This window comes from Corvus kubaryi, unplaced genomic scaffold (assembly GCF_017639235.1).
Source record: "Corvus kubaryi isolate FWS band 111438036 unplaced genomic scaffold, C.kubaryi_AGA036_p1.0 37148, whole genome shotgun sequence".
In the NCBI taxonomy this organism is placed as follows: domain Eukaryota; kingdom Metazoa; phylum Chordata; class Aves; order Passeriformes; family Corvidae; genus Corvus; species Corvus kubaryi.
The window spans coordinates 1,193,035-1,211,410 of record NW_024581038.1 but is presented as its reverse complement, the minus strand read 5'-3'; the positions used below and the strand labels follow the sequence as shown (position 1 = coordinate 1,211,410).

General features: G+C 40.4%; 1 protein-coding gene across 2 annotated transcripts; it reads left to right on the top strand.

Moving 5' to 3' along the window:
- Window positions 1-371: 371 nt before the first annotated feature.
- RIOK2 (RIO kinase 2) lies at window positions 372-11,166 on the top strand. Of its 2 annotated transcripts, XM_042021495.1 has the most exons (11): window positions 372-455; window positions 668-725; window positions 1,362-1,500; window positions 2,177-2,293; window positions 3,127-3,302; window positions 4,864-4,952; window positions 6,104-6,295; window positions 6,654-6,746; window positions 7,688-8,224; window positions 9,131-9,227; window positions 10,848-11,166. In XM_042021495.1, exons 2-11 carry the CDS (start codon window positions 681-683, stop codon window positions 11,007-11,009), a joined length of 1,647 nt encoding a protein of 548 aa, XP_041877429.1. In that variant the 5' UTR covers window positions 372-455; window positions 668-680; the 3' UTR covers window positions 11,010-11,166. The 2 variants fall into 2 exon arrangements, with proteins under 2 accessions (XP_041877429.1, XP_041877428.1); XM_042021494.1 differs by lacking the exon at window positions 372-455 and having other exon boundaries at window positions 485-725.
- The last annotated feature ends 7,210 nt before the right edge of the window (window positions 11,167-18,376 follow it).

The following is an 18,376-nucleotide window of genomic DNA, read 5'->3' as shown; positions in this document are numbered from 1 at the left end:
TGGATGCAGTTCTGGTACGTTAACGTGAAGGAAACTGCAACAAGCATTGACATTTTGGCATTCAGAACTTGCTTTTACAAGGGTTGAAGTGGTGGAACGTTAATATTCTTCACTTTCTCCTAGTGAAATATTTGCTATAAAAGTGTAAATGAAGACCAAAGAGCTTTTTCTCCACATCAGCTTGCCAAAACGCCTGGATTCGTGTTTATATGTGTTTGCATCACCGGGTTATCCTCCCGAAAAGACAGCTCTTTTCCACCCGGACACACACCGCCACTCCCTCATTCCACACGGTCCCACAGCGTCACGTGACGAGGGGGAAGGACTCCTCAGGGCAACGGGTCCTGGCAGCTGTACGGGCGGGACAAATAACTCCGCTGCGGGAGGGAGGGATGGACGGACTCCCGCCGAGCTCCGAGCAGAATCTCGCTGCTTTCTGGTTCTGATCCCCGCTCGCTGAGAGGCGGAGCGCACCTGGAGCGCACTGGAACCTGGCGGAGCGCGGGAGCGCACGCAGCTGCCAGGACCTACCCAGAGCTCTGCTGCGCCTGTGCGGCCCGCTCTCCTTCTCCTCACCCTCCTCCTCATCCTTCTCCTCGTCGTTTTCCTGATATTCTTTCTCCTTTTCCTCTTTTTCTCGTCCCTGCTCCTCTGCGGCCATGGGGAAGCTGAACGTGGTGATGCTGCGGTACCTGTCCCGAGAGCACTTCAGAGTGCTGACCGCGGTGAGCGGGCACGGGCAGCGGGGCCGGGCCGGGCCGGGCCGGGCCGGGCGGTGTCGCAGCTGGCGGCGGGAGGGGCCCGCCTGTGGTGCCGCTGGGGCTCCGCGCTGGCCTGTTCTGCTGGGGAGAGCCCGGTTCGGGCCGGTGTTTCCTTCGGCCGCCCGGCTGGGGAGGATCGGGAAGGGCAGGGGGTCCGTGGGGACGCTCGGGAGTTTTCTGGGGATGCCCAGGAGGGTCCCTGGGATGCCTGTGGGGTCGCTGGAGATGGCCGGTGGATCCCCTGGATATGCTCGGGTGGTCCCTGAGGATGGCCGGATGATCGCAGACCCATCACGGTGAGGCAGCATCACCAGCGCCTCCGCTCTCTGTGCTACCCGTGACTGGGACTAAAATCTAATCAGCCACTCATGTTGTGGCTGGCACTGAAGAACTTTCCAGGGTGGGTTGTTGTACGTAAGCTGCCAAGGAGCAGTGAGGCAAACGGAAACGTTTGTTAAGTCTTAAAACTTAGAAAACGAAGTCTCAAAGTCTATAGTCTTTAAAAATTGCATCCTTGAAAAGGGATTTTACTCTTGAGTGAGATCTGATACTTCATTGTTGAACACAGGGCTGACAAATCTGGTTTTAATTTTCTTTTAGGTGGAAATGGGCATGAAGAACCATGAAATAGTTCCTACTAGCTTAATTGCTTCCATTGCCAGCCTTAAACATGGTGGCTGTAATAAAATTTTGAGAGAGTTGGCGAAGCACAAACTTCTGGCTTATGAACGAACTAAAAGTGAGTTTGAATTTTGTGTTGGAGTCCCTTTCTCATCCTGTCCCCAGTGCCTCACAGTGGTACCTGCCCAGCAGGTTGGCATGTAGGAGTGACCAGAGTGTTTGCTTTCCCATCTCTTGGACTTAGCCTGGGAATGTGGGTTTGTGCAGCACCAGATGCTGTGTCTGCTATGTCTGTTTGTAGCTGTAGAGGTGACAGGCAGAAAAAAGATTCTTTTTTGTTCAGGATAAGGTAAAAAGAATCATCACATCACAATCAAGTGCATATAGGAATCAACTGAAATGATATCCTCACAGTTCTGGAACAGACTTGGACATTTCACCACCTCAGGAACAGCTGCTGAAGCAGTTTTTATTATCTGCCGTGTGACAAAGTTGTGCAGGCCTTTCCCCCTTCCCTTCACCCTTTTAGTTGGATTTGGCCCTGAAAACACAGCAGGGAAGTATATGGGAAATACCTCTCCCTTTTGTCCCAGTTCTTCAGAGGACTGAGGATTGCTCCAATCCAATTTAAACATCTCCACCATTCAGTTGAATTGGGCTGATAAGAGCCAAGGGGTGAAATATTATATGGGTGTTATGTATTTTAGGAAACAAGAAACAAGACTAAATTGAGACTTACTTTAAATATGATGTATGCATAATAAGGAGTGAAATGTGGTTTATTTTTTTCATAGCTGTCCAGGGTTATCGGTTAACTAATGCAGGATATGATTACCTGGCTCTCAAAACTCTCTCTTCCCGACAAGTCATCAATTCTCTGGGAAACCAGATGGGTGTTGGCAAAGAATCAGGTAAATTAAAATAACATTTTTAATAATTTTTTTAAGCAAACACATCTGCAATATTGCAAATATTTTGCTAGAAACTAGGGGAGCTCTCCTCTGGTTAGGCAGATCAGTTAATCTGTCAGACACCAAGATGTATTTGAACATAGCATGTTCAACTGCTGTGTGAGGCTACATTTGAGTATTTTTGCACAAAAGTGTAGTTGCACTTTGCCCATTTTGTCTGTTTCTTAGTTCATCGTTTAAAAAGGTACTTTGCAGACAGGTGCTGCTTGTGTTGTGCTTTGTGAAGAGTTTCAAACCATTTAACTAAAAAATAATTTCAGCTTTTTCATCCCATGTAAAAATAAGGTAATAAAGTAAAGTAGGCTCAAAATTATTGGAACACTATCTTGGTTCCTCTTATGTGCATGTATTTTGACACAGAATGTGACTTTCGTAATTGGAGAATGGGATTATTTGGGACAAATGCTAGAAATTAAATTTAGGGTATTTGTTAACACTTTAAATTAAAGGATCTGGTTCCTTGAGTTGTCTGTCCACTCAGCAGGAAGGAGAAGCTGTTCCAGGGTGTGGCTAAGAACACCAGAACACTGAAAGATGCTTCAGATCCCATCAGCATTTTCTCTATTGGAGTACCATGAACTCTTAAACAGTAATTTCTTCATGTTCAGATCTCTTATACACACAATGTAATTAGCTGCCTTTGCGAACTCTGGTAGAACTTTTGTGTCAGGATCAGTGAGGAGTGAGGTAACAAACTTTCACTGCACTTTTTTGGCTGGCTTGTTAGATATCATTCATTTCTTAGATCTGTGCTGAAGATAAATGTCTTCTAGATATTTATATTGTTGCCAACGAAGAGGAGCAACAGTTTGCACTGAAATTGCACCGGCTGGGGAGAACCTCCTTCCGCAACCTGAAAAACAAACGTGACTACCACAAGCACAGGCACAAAATGTCCTGGCTGTACTTGTCCCGGATAGCAGCAATGAAAGAGTTTGCCTACATGAAGGTAGGTGGCCACTCACACAGTGCCAGCAGTGGTGGGACACACTGGAAGATGCCTCTCAGGCTGTCTTTTCATCAGTTTGTGTTTGCAGTGCTGGTAGGATTTGTGCTTCATTTTTTCTTTCCCCTAATGGACTTAAAGTACACATTTCAGAAACTTTCAATGCTACATGCTTTGTACACTTCCCAGTGCCAAAAATAAGCTTTGCCATGGAAATAACATGGAACAGAATCAGGTGCCATGAGAGAATTTCAAATTTACATCATTATTTATGGTAAGGCAATCTATATATCACCAATTCTGCAGTTTTCCCTTTCAAGTTTATTGCATGAACTAGGAAACAGCTGTCATTTTTTAAAATTAATCTATTTTTTATTTTACCAAGCTTTCACTTGTTGCTGTGCTGTTGAGAAATCTTTCAGATCAAAACTGGTGTTTTGATCTAAAAAGGCATACTTAGTTCTGCGCTGTGAGAAAAGATTTCATTTCCAAGCATATACTGCTACTCTTGAATTCTGTGGTTTTTTACCTGCTTTAAAAAACCACAGATATTGTATAGTGATGAAAGATGATAGCTGAAAATTAATTATTAATAAAAAACTAGTTTTCCTTTCTCCTTCTGTGCTATCCAAGAGTAATATATACATAAAATATGATTTTCTTGTTGTTCTGAAAAAGAACCATGATGGATTCTCTCAGTGGCCTGAACAGAGAAAGAGAGAACTGACACCATAATTTAGAACTTCTGTATTGGTCCAGGTGGTCCAACTGGTAAAACCTTGTGTGGTCAGAACTCGTAGGAATGTAATTGTGGGGGTCCGTTTCCCTGGGCAGAGGGTTGGGGCAGGATTAATTGAGTGCTGAAAAACAGTAATAGTATAATACTTAAGCAACAAAAACTGTATTTATGTTGCTTTAGCTTAGGACTCTATCTTAGAAAAGTTTCTATCTTAGAAAAGTTCACTGGTAACAACAGAATGAGTAAAAAGAGAATGAACCCATTAAAAAGTTGACTGGATTGAGTGAATGACTAAATTTGTGCTAGAAAAGGCAAACAGGAGAGCTTCAAAATATTATGAGCCACCTTTGGTTAATTTTAAGTGTGGTATAATGCTGATTATTACTATTTAAGAATGAACTTTTTGTTTTTACAGCAACTGAGTATAGGTTGACTAGTCAGGCAGGAGTGTATTGGCAGCAGCTTGATGTAGAATTCTTTTCTAATGCCCAACACCCTATTTCCAGTTATCTGCTGCTGATTTCTCCAGCTAATGTACTGGATAAGGTTCTGTCATTTCTCCACCCTGTTGTGGTTTTCTTCCAGATGCAGTGTTATTAAACCTTGGGCAGTCCACTCAGTGTCTAAACTTAGGAATTTTATTTTTCTTGGCAGTGAAAGTTCAAATGGCTGTGAGGCTGTTCTCCTTCTTAAGCATGTGATTGGGGCAATATATGCTGCTATCATAGTGATATGTACTGCTTATCTTAGATGTGCGTTTGTCAGTATATGTAATATTTTCTTAACTATTTAATTTTAAGTTTTCAGTGTGTTTTCTCTTTCCAGGCTTTGCACGACAGAGAATTTCCTGTTCCAAAGCCCATAGACTACAACAGGCATGCTGTTGTTATGGAACTTGTTGATGGATATCCTTTGTAAGTAGTGAAGCTTGAACTCTCTGTGTTACAGGGACCCTAACAACCCTAGGAAAAGTAACAGGGTTAGGGTTTTTCCTTGTTTTATACACAGAAATTGCACATTCTAAATGTTACTTTATATACAGAGTATTGGATATAATATCTGTCATGTTCTGAGCTCCAGTTTGTGATCCTTACTGTCTTAATTCAGTTGAGTTTGTAACTCACTGTTGTAGAACTTCTGCTCTGTTTATAGAGAATACAATGTATAATCTGGTTTTGCACCTTTGAGAAAGATTATTTTTCTTGAGTTTTCCAAGCTTTAAAAACAGTAAATATTATTGAGGTTTGTACGTGAAGGGTTGGTTTGGTTTTGAATGCAAAAGGCCTGTCTGTTTCATACAATATACAATAACCCAGATCCGATCCCAAGATTTAAAGTGTTTAGTAATAGAACAAACCAGCCCACGCTCCTGTATAGTATTCAAGATCTGAAGTTTAATCAAGAGGGAATTAATTCCAAAGTATAACAGTTGAAGAGTAATGTGGAAAAGACTTGATTGTGTTTTGTCTCCCCACCTTCATTTGTTTAATAATTCCACATCCATTGTGTGGAACACCAAGTTCTTGTGGAAGTCTGCAGTGGAAGTTCACTTTTTCTTCTTTTCCTAACATGATCTAGAAAATCTGATTTTATAAAAGAAAATGCAATGGCCTATTTGAATTTCAGTGCAAGAAGACTTAGGTTCTACTGACATGATAAGATTACCTAAAACAGGAGAAAAAGTTTGCTGCCCTGTTATTTACGTAATGCATTATGACAGCAGTGCTCCATGGGAGACAGTGAGTGTGAGTTTAGATGAGGTTTAGCCAGGGTGTAAGGAGGTGTTCTCTCCTCTTGAGGACAGAGGGGCAGTGGCACAGGTTGCTTGGGAAGGTTTCACAGGCTCTCTCCATAACTGGAAGTTTTCTATCCTAACTAAACAAAGCCCTCAGCTTTGGTCTGTCTCTGATTTGACTCAGCTTTGAGGAGGATGCTGGACCAGAGAGACCTGAGGGCCCTTTTGACTTGAATTACCCTGGCATTCTGTCAGATGTATTTTATGTACTTTATTTGTATTTTTAAATTAGGTCTTTCAAGGTTCAGAATATTTTATTTAACTTTTCAGGTGCCAGGTGCACCAAATGGAAGATCCTGCTGCTGTCTACAGTGAATTAATGGATCTGATTGTAAAACTTGCCAATCATGGTCTGATCCATGGGGATTTCAATGAGTTTAATCTCATCTTGGATAATGACGACCATGCCACTTTGATAGATTTCCCTCAGATGATGTCAACATCGCATGCAAATGCTGAATGGTAGGTTTAGATTTAAATGTGTTTTCGAGGTCAATCTGACAAATGTTGGTGACAGCAAACAGTCAACCATGACTTGTTTCCATAAGTCTTTTCCTGAATCCTTTTCTGCAAGCACAAGTAATGTTCCCAACAAAGAATGAGGAGAAATGTTTCTGCAGAATAAATACATGATTAATTGCTTCTCAGAGATAATAATATTGTTCTGTTAAGAAATGCTCAGAAATAAACTGCATCCAGTTTCTCTTCCTAGCCTTTTCACTTGGGATCACTAATAGGAATAATTTTCAAATAAAACCATGCTTCTCATTGCAATAGCCTTCACTGATTTTTAATTTGTACAATTCTGTATTTTTTACAGGTATTTTGACAGAGATGTTAACTGTATTAGGGAGTTCTTCAAGAAACGCTTCAACTACGAGAGCGAGCTCTTCCCAACATTCAAAGACATCAGGTAGAAATGACCAGATGTGTTTGAATTGTTCTACTTATGGCAGTAGTGTTGGTTTTCTGAGAAAAATGGATGCCTGTGAGAGATGCCTGTGGGAGAAATAAAAAAAAAAAATAAAAATAGGCCCAACTGTGCAATTTTAAGTTACATTTTTGTCATTTCTGTTGTGTTTTCTCCCAAGTTACTGTAAGTGGTTTTCTAAAGCTAAAGTGTGCTTTAAAATCCTCTGCTGCCTTCTTTATTTTCTTGCAACCAAGGAAGAGACATCAATCTGAAATCTTGATCCAAATGTTAAATGTCCAGGAAATTTTAACAGTGATGCAGAATCAGCCTGTTTGACAATTCTAATATATTGAGGCTTAACTTGGGTTTCCATTTATAACTATTTTTAAAATGCTTGTAAATAGGGTGACTGCCTCCTCAGGCATTATTACATTTAAACATTTCTTCCTAATGTCTTTTGCTCCTTCTGAAAAGTTAACTGATTTTTCACTCATTTTAAGATGGAAACTGTTGCAATGAAAACAGTTTTATTTCATCCTGAGCACTTTTCCTAAGGAATTTCACATTGTAATCAGCCTTCGTATGTCAGACCCTTTATTAATCTGTTTGCTTAAGCATGATTTGAACTTAAATCCAAATGTTATTCCTGCTAAAGTAAAATGATTTCCTGTAAAAAAAACCAAACATAAATGCAGGTTGTGGAGATAGAATCATCTTCTGGAGAGTTTTCTTCTCTCAGATTACATTCTAAGTTAGTACTTTATCTAAAGCTCAGCACCATCACGTGGTGTTTTGTGTGTTTCAACAGAGTATATCTTCTTTATTGATAGTGTGGGTAATTTTAGTCTAGCTTGATTAGGATTTTAAATCCAAAATGTAGTATATTGGTAACTTGGTTTATTGAATTTAGCATATTAAAAGAAAACATTCCTCTTTCACAGGAGAGAGTGTTCTCTTGATAAAGAGATTGCTGCCAGTGGCTATGCAAAGGAGATGCAGGAAGATGGTGAACTGCTTTACCCCGCAAGTTCTGACGAGGATGACAACACAGAGGTGTTAGAACTTGCAGAAGATGCTGAGAAGGAGCTCAGGTTCTTCAGCAAAGATGAAGAAAACAGTGAAGACTTCACATGTGAAATGGGTGATTTCACTGAAAGCAGAGCCTCTGACAATACTGTGAGCAGCAGTGAGGAAGAGGCTGATGCAGCTGAAAGCAGTGAAAATACACAAACACTGAATATGGCAGAGTTGAGTTCAGCCTTGGAAAAAGCTGAAGGGCCAGCTGTGCCATGGAAGTCCAGTGAAGATGCAGAGAGTTCTGCAATTACTTCCTCTAAGGGCAAAAGATTAACTGAAAATGCTGGTGAACTGGAAGATCAGGCAGGTCAAGGAGGGTGCTGTGAGGGTAAGGAGAACGAAGACGAGTGCCCTGAGCTGGTCAACTCATCAGCTTTAAATGAGGAATTCAGGCATTACAGGTAAAGATTCACATTTACTGTCTAGGAGCGTGGATCTTCCCCCCAAAAATGTAAATCTTTCAAGCAGCTCAAGAAGAACTGCTCTTCAGCTGTCCTTGTTTAAACTGAAGACTAAAAACTTAATTTATTTTGAAAATACTGCTGTGAATACCTTTCCTATTGGTATAATGATTGTCCAGCTGTGTTGTAGTATCTAATGAGAAAATAGGTCTTGCACTTCATAGACCAGCCTATTTTCTGTGGTGGATTTTTCCCCCTATTTCTTCATTTCAGCTAATATTGATAGTGAAGTAGTTCTTGATGTTAAAATATTACTTCTAAAGACCTTTTATGAGTAAGTGTGTAATTCAAATATTTGTGTCAAAGGCAAATGTTCCGCTGCTCACTCACCTGAAGTTATTAAGAACAAGCTCCTTGCAGTCTGTCATTCAACTATATTATACTGTGTGTTGTTCTGGATTTTAATTCCTTTCCTGACAAACTTAGAAATTCCTGCTTGCCTTCAGACTAACCCCTTGTATGTGAAAATCTGTTTCCTGAGTTTGCCAGCCCACCTTGTATGTGGATACAGAGATCAAACTGATACTCCTCCTCATTTGCTTTTGCACTTCAGTTAAGTGATTGTCAAAACACTGTGCAGGATCTAAAGCGTTTTAGTGCCCTGAGGTTTCTCTTCTTGTGCTCTATATTTATGTGGCTGTTGTGCTACAAATTCTTCCTTTCACAAAGTGCCTGTCTTGGACAACCAATGTGATTATTTAAAATAGAAACACTTTGTAGCACTTGCATGTTCTGTTGCGAGTTTTCAAGTTGTAGCCCAGAAAGTGAAGACTCAAACATGGTGCTTATAAAGGCAAAGGATGTTTATCTTGCTAATGGAATAACACATTGATTTGTTTGTTTCAGTAATGAAGAGTGCATCGTTCCCGTTGCTGGGCACAGAACAAGGACTAAGAGCATCACATCAGTCAGAAGCGTTGGGAGCTGTTCAACCATTCCTCCAGTAAGTATTATTTTGTTATGCTGTCATCTAGTTTACCCTCAGACCACCTTAAATTGCACATAGCTGTTAGTACCTGTTTCTGAAAATGTACTCTGGTATTAATCATCTTTAAAAACACTGTTACCATCTACCTCTCCAGTTTGTCTTTCCATTCCTGCAGAAAAATAGGATTGATACGGTTTACAGGGAGTGATTTCCAGCACTCTCCTTCATATTTTGCTTTTTGGTCTCTCACTGAAGCTCCATATCAACATTAACAACTCTCATTTACCCAATAACTAATTTATATTAATGTATGTTAATTCACTAACAGTATCAGTTAATCCATTTCTGTTGCTAACCACGATTAATATTTTTTATTTTGAACCTGGATACTTGAGTCTAGGTTTAATTTGGCCTTTCTCACCTGTCTTCTTAGAGATTTCTTCACATTCTTTTCTGAAAGATTTCTGTGAACTCTCATTCAACAGCAATCTCTTTGGCAATTTGAATTTGACCTTCTGAATTACATAAATCAGGACGTTTTCAGCAGAATTTAATGTGCTTTTCTTCAACCCCAGACTAGGCAGTAGGTGATATGTCTACCTTAGCACCGAGAATTTTGCAACATATGTAGGTTGTGATGATGGAAAGACTAGTGAGTGTTTCCACCAAGTGCTGCAGTTCAGCATAGAATTTGGTGAATTTACATTAGATTACATGTCATAATGGTGTCTGCCTTGCAGAATTTATTCTAGCAGGTTCCCAGCACAATATGATTCCACCATGATAAAACAGATGAAAGTAATTTGATTTCTCTTTTTCTTCCAAGAAAAAATACGCAAGTGTGTGCCACACTTGGCATCAGTGTGGCAACTTGAGTTAGGACCATGCCACAGTCTACCAAATCCTGGCTTCGTTTTTGTTACGGGTAGATACTGCCATCACAATGGAGAGCAGAACTCAGAATGAGGCAGAGGTGCAAATAACAGATGAAATTTCATAGAACTACTTCAGTTTGATTGAATGGGAAAACTGGAGGAGGGATTGTAAATCGCTAACTTCCCGTTTCTCTTAGCCACACTTGTGTTAGAGTTGTTGTTTTCCAGTAGAATCAGTCATATTTAGGGGCATATCTAAACTTCAGAATAATCAGGGTGCTAAAAAAAACAACACAAAGCAAATAATTACTGCTGGACATGGAATGTTCTACAATATTACCAGCTTTTACATTTTGGTGGAAGGCCTGTGTTCTGCACTGAGAGGTGTGGGTCCTTTAGCATCTCTGTAAGAAACACACTTGAAGTTTAATTTTAAAATGAAAAAGGATTTAAAATGCTATTTATTATAACTCAGAAGATAATAGCACAGATAAGCCCGTACCCCTTTAGGTGCTGTGAGTCCTGAGGGTGTAGCACACACACAGCACTCCGTCCAGACCTTGTACATACCAGAGAATCTCCTTTTTCAGTCAGCTGAGCCATTTTATGATTTTCTCACAAGGAAAAACTTTGTTGATCATTTCTCCAGTCAAGGTGAATATCATGAATGTTCATGTTGGTCCTGAAAAAGTTCTGTTGTCAGGTCATGTGCTAAATGATTTAAAGGAGTTTTGATTCCAAATTGTGTGTTTGTTTGTAGGAGCTGGTGAAACAGAAGATAAAGCGACAACTGACCAAACAGCAAAAGTCTGCTCTGAAACAGCGGCTGCAAAAAGGGGAGGCAAATATTTACACCAAACAACGTCGAGAAAATATGCACAACATTAAGTCAAGCTTGGATGCAGCCAATTTCTGGGGATAGCTTATTAAAGCTCACGTGGAACATGAGGAATGTATACAGCTGAAAGAATCGTGCTAATTTACCAATAACCCTTTTATGTAAAGGAGCAATCTCTGCTATGCAAACCAGATATTTTTCTGGAAGTTAATAAACCTCATTCTCGTTCCTGTGACTTTAACTGGGAGGTTGTGTTTCTAGTCAGAGCTCTTGACTGTAATTTACATTGTATCAGTAGAATTGGTTAGGTCATGATAGTAATTCCCAGCAGTGTTTTGTCATAAATGAATTGTGGTGTGTTTGTTGTGCAGAGGCACAAAAAGATTTTTTCTTTTCCTCAATTCTAGATGCACAATTATTTACAGAAATGTAAATTGGAAATACTTTCTGCTAAGTTAGTCAGATATGACTTTAACTTCAAAAAACTTCCTTTATCTTCAAAAACTTGGGGAATTAGATGTAACAAAACTTGGTTTCGTGTCTGAAATAATCACTTAGTGCAGGATGTCGCTTATTTGCTGTATCTTAGAAACATAAATAGGAGAAATCATTAAAATGTTTGTTGGCACAAGCACATTTTTGAAGTGCTGTTCTACAAAACAATATTGAAGCACAAAAAACCCTACTGCCATTAAACGACTATTCTGAAGGTAAAAGTGGCTTACAGTGGATCTAAAAAGCTAATAATCTAAAATTTGCCTGAATTTTTAATGGAATACTAAATACAACTGACAAAGATCTATAAAAGCATTATTAAGCAGTCGTTTAGAAATCTTTCAGTATTTTGCTTGTGAGACTGTTCAGCTGTCATACATGTCACTGTCATTGGCACAAGGAGCTACAACACCATTCCATTAATATTTCTGTTTTAATCGTCAGTACTGGCAGAGCTGACCAACAGGAGTTTAGTCTCGTTTGTGTATCCATTCTGATTAGTTCTGGACTTGTTTGGTGGATGGTTTGTTGTTTTTTTTAGAATATACAGTGTCTTCACATGACCTAGACAGTACTCAGTAAGCAGGAAACGCCAAAACATTAAAAAGCCCCTAGAATACAATCCCTGGAGATAAGAGTGCTCATTCTTACACCAAGAGCATTCTGCAAACACCAGAGCATTTATCTTCCTAGTTACCATAAGCAGACACTGCTGCTGTTCTACAAGCAGTAGCAGGAAGTTGGATTTTTCACATTTAACACCCCAAACTGTAGCCTGGCAGTTTGGGATGCTAGATGTGAAAAATCCGATTTCTCATTTTCACTGGCACTCACTGCCCCTGGATATTTCCACCTGTGTCTCCCAGTTCCCTTCACCCTCCCCAGGACCAGGGTGCAGCAGCGGCTGTCTGCACGAGGGATGCTGGCACAAGCAGCGGCATGGCAATCAGCAGCTCACAGCCCAGGGTGAGAGTGAGGTGTAGCCGCCTCTGGCACCGCCGTGTCCCCCGCGGCGGCAGGGCAGGCTGGGGAGGGCAGAAGGAGGAGTTTCCGCGGTTGAAGCCTTTGCCCGCCGAGGACCCGGGCCCTGCCCCTCCCCGGCAGCCCGTCCCGCGCCCCTTCCCGCCGGGATGGCCGCAGGCTGGGGAGGCGTCGGTGGCTCTGGACGGCCTGGCGCTGCCTGGTCGGGCGACAGGAGCAGCATCCGCCGGCGCTCCACGCTCTGGGAGGAGCGGGCGGCACCTTCGCCGCCGCCGCGCACCGGGAGCGCGGGGCCGGGAGCGCCGCCGGCCGGGTCCGCAGGCGAGGACAGCAGGACGCGCTCCGCGGGTAGGAACGAGCCGCGCTCGTAGCCTGAAACTCCTTCCCTGCCTCCTTTTCGGTCCCCCGGGCATCTCCCCAGCCAGAGCCCCTACCCCGCCGTCGCCTGCCCTCCCCCGCACCTCGTGCATGCCCCCGGTTCATCTTCCTTTCCCCCGCTCCTTTGTATGGTCAAGGAGAGATGTTTGACAAGACATAACATTGGCCAGTGAGTCCTATATTTTCTTCCTTTCTCAGAAGTTGCATCCTCAGGCTTGTTAACTCCATAATTCTTCTCAAAGAGGTAGTGTTCTAGTGATCTCTATTTTCTGGAGGTTCTAAGTGCAAGGAAGGGAGGGTGAGAATTTTGTAAATGATAGTTAGGCATAGATGACAGATATTTGTCTTTCCATACAATGGAAAGCAAAGTGCTAGCAGAACTCTAAAATCGCTTTATTTGTTACTATGTGATTTAATTGTAATAGATATTTAGATTACGTGTTATTAGCTCAATATTAAATACGTTCCTAGTACAGTTATGACTTTTCATGGTCTACTGAAGATTAAAGAAAACCATGATGTTTTTAAGGAAATACCTCCTTCACAACACTGGTTTCAAAAGCCAGTTGCTGAGCTTTTTTAGATGGCTCTCAATAGGGAAGATTTTTTGTCATTTAATCACTACCTTAAATTATCTACTAATATCTTATGAAGGAATCTTTCAGATGTCTTTTTCTATAGCTGTAAATCCCTGGCTTCAGAGAAGCAATTCCTGCTCTAAAAACATCCATCTCTCTGCTGTCATGATTCCCAGACCTGTAGCCTGCATTTTCCTTCCTGCTCTGCTCTCCCTCCCGAGTTATCCTGTGGGATTGGGGTGAGACACAGACGAGGCTGTTCCTCTTATCCTCACTATAGCTTCAGTGCAGGTGTGTATTTGCAGAGTGTGTGTATCATTCCCCAAGCTCTGACTCTGTGTTACTCTGGATCTGAAGTTTTCTTCATAAGACTGACAGTATGTGACCTTTGTGTGTGAGCTGAAATTTTGCCTTTCATCTGCTTCAAGACCTTGGGTTGTGCCTCCTCTTTGCATCTGAAATATAAAACCATGTTTATTATGCTAGATATAGACAGACTTTTGATTTCATTGCACCCTTTGTGCCTTGTAACATAAATGACAGGAAGAATATAAAAGGACAATCCTGGGGTTTTTTTGACCTCGTTTTAGTTAAACTGATGGATCATATTTTAATGTGACTTTTCAGATATCATACTACCAGAGGCATCATGTAGTCCAACTTACACTTAGCAATCTGAAGCCCATAAACTTTCCCGGCTTCTGAATATTTGTAGGATGCAATATCCACAGTAAATGGAAAGTTTAAGGGAGGCCTCCTTAAGTCACATGAAAATAACAAAAGGTAACAATGGAAGAGACAAGAGACACTTTCCAGTATGGATATTGTATCATCATATCAGAAACTGTAACATGTTTTCTTTCCTGAAAAACCTTTTTTTTTTTTTTTGAAAGCCTGGCTGATTGAAAGCTGGAGATCATGATCATAAAATTAGTTCTCAGATGGTGCAATTTAGAATTTAATCTTGGATTCACAAAGTGAAGAATTTCTTTCATTATTTGACTGCTGTAAGCAAATGAGACATGCAAACTTAGGCATGTGTGTGAAAAGATGTTCCCTCTCCATATTAGAGTTCAGGTATAATGCATCATAAGCAGAGTCAAGCTATCCTTTCATCTCCTTTAAAAAACCCAGTGTGAGTGTGGCACTAGGAATAAGTGAATTTCATTGTTGTTTTCTGCCTAGAGAATCATTTCACGTCATTTATATTAACATATCTTAGTTGATGAAAACTTTTATAATTTGATTCTCTTACAATATAAAGCAATACAAATGTTTTTTAAACTACAGGTCTTCACAGTAGTTAAGCAGAAATAACTTTCTTCTGTTTCATTTTCTGAAACAGTAACTTTTAAAAGACTAGTTTTCCTCTGTTGTAATTGTCAGTAATTTTTTTTTTATATTAATGGCATTGCACTTCAAAGGTATAATTTTATTCCTCGATAGTGTTATGCTTTTGCAATACCCTTCTGGCTGCCTTGCCTGTCCTCTACCTGAAGTTACTCTGCTCATTCTCTAAATCAAACTTATAAGGTTCAAAGTTGAAATTAACTGACCCAAAGCCATAGTAATTTGTGATACATGTCTAAAATACAATAACAAGCAATACTTTTTCATTGTTTTCCTATATTGTTAAGATTTTGTTGGTATGCTAACAATACAGATCTGTGATGTCTTTTACTCTGTCTCTCCTCACACTTTACACTTTTAAAATTTAAAAGAAGACAAATATAGGAAAATTTATAGAATTTATTGAGAGAAAAAAGGGGTGGGAATAGCCTCTAAAAGAAGTAAAAGAAAACTAACATGGACACTTGTAACATAACCAGTTTTATTCAGATCTAGTGGAACAATTTCTATTTATTTCAATTGGGTTAACTAAGGCCTCTCAAGGAGGAAAGGAAAAGCCCCTGAATGTATGTGACATACTTTTACTTCAATATTTTATTTTTAGTAATAAATGCAGGGTTTTGCCATAGCTTGGTATGAAAATTTTAGGAAAAAAAGCAATACAGCAGTGTCACATGGGGTCAGATATCTCTGCAACAGTGAGCTAAAGTAAAAAGTTGAGGAGGGAGTTATGCTGAACAGAAAAACTGTGACTGGGGTTCTCACTACTAATCTGCAAGGAAACATACGATCTTAATATTTCTGTACCAAACTGATCCTGGTTGAGAAAGGTTGGGTGGGGAGTTTAATTCCAATAGAAGGAGCAAAGGGTGGTAAGTCTGTGAGCTGGGCATAGACAGAACCTGCAACAATGCTAGAAGGTGTGACTGCCCAGAGGGAACCTGTGCAGAACAAAATAAAGGGTTCATGATGGAGCTTGGGCAGCAGCAGGTGGGAATGCTACAAAAAATTTGACAAGTGAGGACTATTAGGAATTCAAGAAATAGTTGTTCTTTTGTCACATTCAATGCCTACAGGACAAGCTAATTCTATACCAGCTCCCACCTGTTTTCACTTCTGTTAAAACAGCCCTACAGCAGTTTAAATCACCAGATCTGTTTTGGAACAGCACTGAAGATGAAAAGCACATGGAAAAACAGTACTAGAGTGCAATATTTGTATCTGCTGGCAGTTTTTGCAGGGGGCAGCAGTCCTTGGCAATGAAAAGAGAAATCACACTGAATTGTTGGGCATGTAGGAACTGAAGCAACTCAGGTTCTTGCAGAGAGGTATCTTCACAAAAAGGGCAGTCAAGCCCAAGGAGGTTGTGCAGACTCCATTCTTGAAGGGTTCCAAGATCAGACAAAAATCGAAGTGACCTGGCCTGCCCTTGTAGCTTATCCTGCTCTAAGCAGGAGATTGAACTAAGTGAGCTCCTGAGGCCTGTCCCAACCTGAATTTTCCTAAGATTCTTCCCACTGAGTTCTGATTTCCAGGTTTCCCTTCCCCTAACTCCTTTCCAAGGCAGAAACTGATGTTACTCAAATTATGCATAATCATATCCTAATCCACTAAATAATTCCCTAAGGAGTTAATTTCAAAATTTAGTTTAAATTATTCATGTGGTGTGATACATCTTGAGAAAAGACTTGGAACTATTATTAGAGGACATTAAAACTGCTGACATCATAAAATACAACTACACTGTGTTTCAGAAAAATCCAGTGGGTTTTTTTGTTCTTTTTTTTTTCCCTTTTTCCTTGTCCAAACAGAAATGGAAAGTCAGTAAAATTATGGTACAGAACCAGAACATACAGAATGAGAGCATGGATATAAGGAAATGTTCTCATGAGATTGAGAATGTACTGAGGAACAGATAAGAAGCAGGACACATTATCTTCAAACTGTGAGAGAAAGAGATGAATACTAACAAAGGCATGCCTAGAACACATAATGCAACAAAATGATCAGAGGAGAAAGAATTCCAAGACCAGTGCAGAACTGCACAAAACAAACTAAAAAAAAGGCAATTAACTTGTAGAATTGCAGTAACTTTTTGAGGAACCATGAGCACTCTGTCTTCAGGAGAGATTTCATTCCCTTCTCCATCCCCAGATTCAACTGGTGTCTAGAAGGGCTCAAAGACAAGGGACTAATGGAAAAGGAGAGGTTGCTCTTACATCCCATTTTTCTGCCTCTTTACACCCCTTTCAATTTTAATGACAGCACAAAACAGCTTTGAAAAAATGAGCATAATATCCCTTAAATTAATACTCTACATACAATTGTTTATATTCGTGTAACTTGCATATAACACAATTTTTCTTCAATCACATAAATACTTTGATTCAGTTCTATTAGGAAAAGGTCACCTCTGAAGACTTACTGTTTATCAGTAAGTTTATCTCACGTGTGACTGACAGAAAATCCACTTTCATATTCCTTTTGTCCTGCTAATAATGTATAGTATTTAGATATTTTAGAAAAATCAACATCTTTGTGGAAGATTTCTACAGAGAATGACCTTGCTAAGTAACTTCTAAGTTTATTATGGAGGAAGATGGATCAGTAAAGGGATCTAACCAGGCTGACTGCTGGCTAAAGCTCCACAGCATTTCCTCAATCAGTTGCACTAACTCTGGGTGACTTGTACAAGGAGAAAGGCACAGACACAACATTTTACCATCAGCATCTACACACTGGTAAAATTCATAAAAACTTGAAGGCAGAGTAGGTCCTCAAATTGCACTGACCATGCACATTCCCATAAACACCTCTGATGATCATAACTGTCTCACATAGTAATGACCTTTAGCAGGTCAGAGCAAGCAGCTCCCCAAGAATAAATATAAAATATAAGAATTTAATTCAGGAAACAGAGACAACCATAATAAACTGGAAAACTTGTATTTAAGCAACAAGGTAAAAGTAAAGCCTGTTTTACCAAGCAGACTTTGTGCAGGAATAGTCAAACAGCCAGTGAGAAAAACAGTAGAATTAGGGAGAGAAAATTGTAGCAAGTGACAGCCTTCTCCAAACTTGCTTTCACTTTGTGTAAGTAACTGCAAAACCAGCAAACAAAAAACCTTCAGTAATATGCCAGTGTCCAGTGCAAAGCAGTTTTAGTTAACAAAAGTCATTTCCCAACACTCAAAGTGCATGTTAGGTATCGTGCATCTCTCTCACCTACCTGGTAGGCTTGCACAGAAGCACCACTATCTGCCTACATCAAAAAGAGAACAGTTTCAGTATGAACACCTTGCAGGCAAAAGCCATAGTCTGTGGAACTTTCATCAAGGGCTTCTGACTCTGGTGAGGTGCTGTCCTCTGAATGACGCATTTACCTCCTTTGGTTTCATGTCTCTTACCACAAGAGCTATGACATGCACTTCATGGGGACTGTGAGGTAAAAATTTAGGAAAGGAAGACCCTCTTGCTTTCCAGGTTAGCCACAGATGTACTGGGCCCACAGGTGTCTACATCTTCTCCTCCTCAGTCTGTCTGAATCCCTGGGAGACCTTTACAGATAATATTTTAGAGGGAACAGTGCAGCACTCTAAGTCTGCATTAGAACTCTCATGACCAGAGATACACAAAAGGTGCAGCAGAGTGGGCACATTCCAAATCCCA

Excerpts from the sequence above, each read along its gene's own strand:
- RIOK2 (XM_042021494.1), top strand. The coding sequence starts at position 660 with ATGGGGAAGCTGAACGTGGTGATGCTGCGGTACCTGTCCCGAGAGCAC. Across the intron at positions 1,501-2,176 it reads GGCTTATGAACGAACTAAAA|CTGTCCAGGGTTATCGGTTA; the intron begins GTGAGTTTGAAT and ends TTTTTTTCATAG. Across the intron at positions 6,296-6,653 it reads TCGCATGCAAATGCTGAATG|GTATTTTGACAGAGATGTTA; the intron begins GTAGGTTTAGAT and ends TATTTTTTACAG.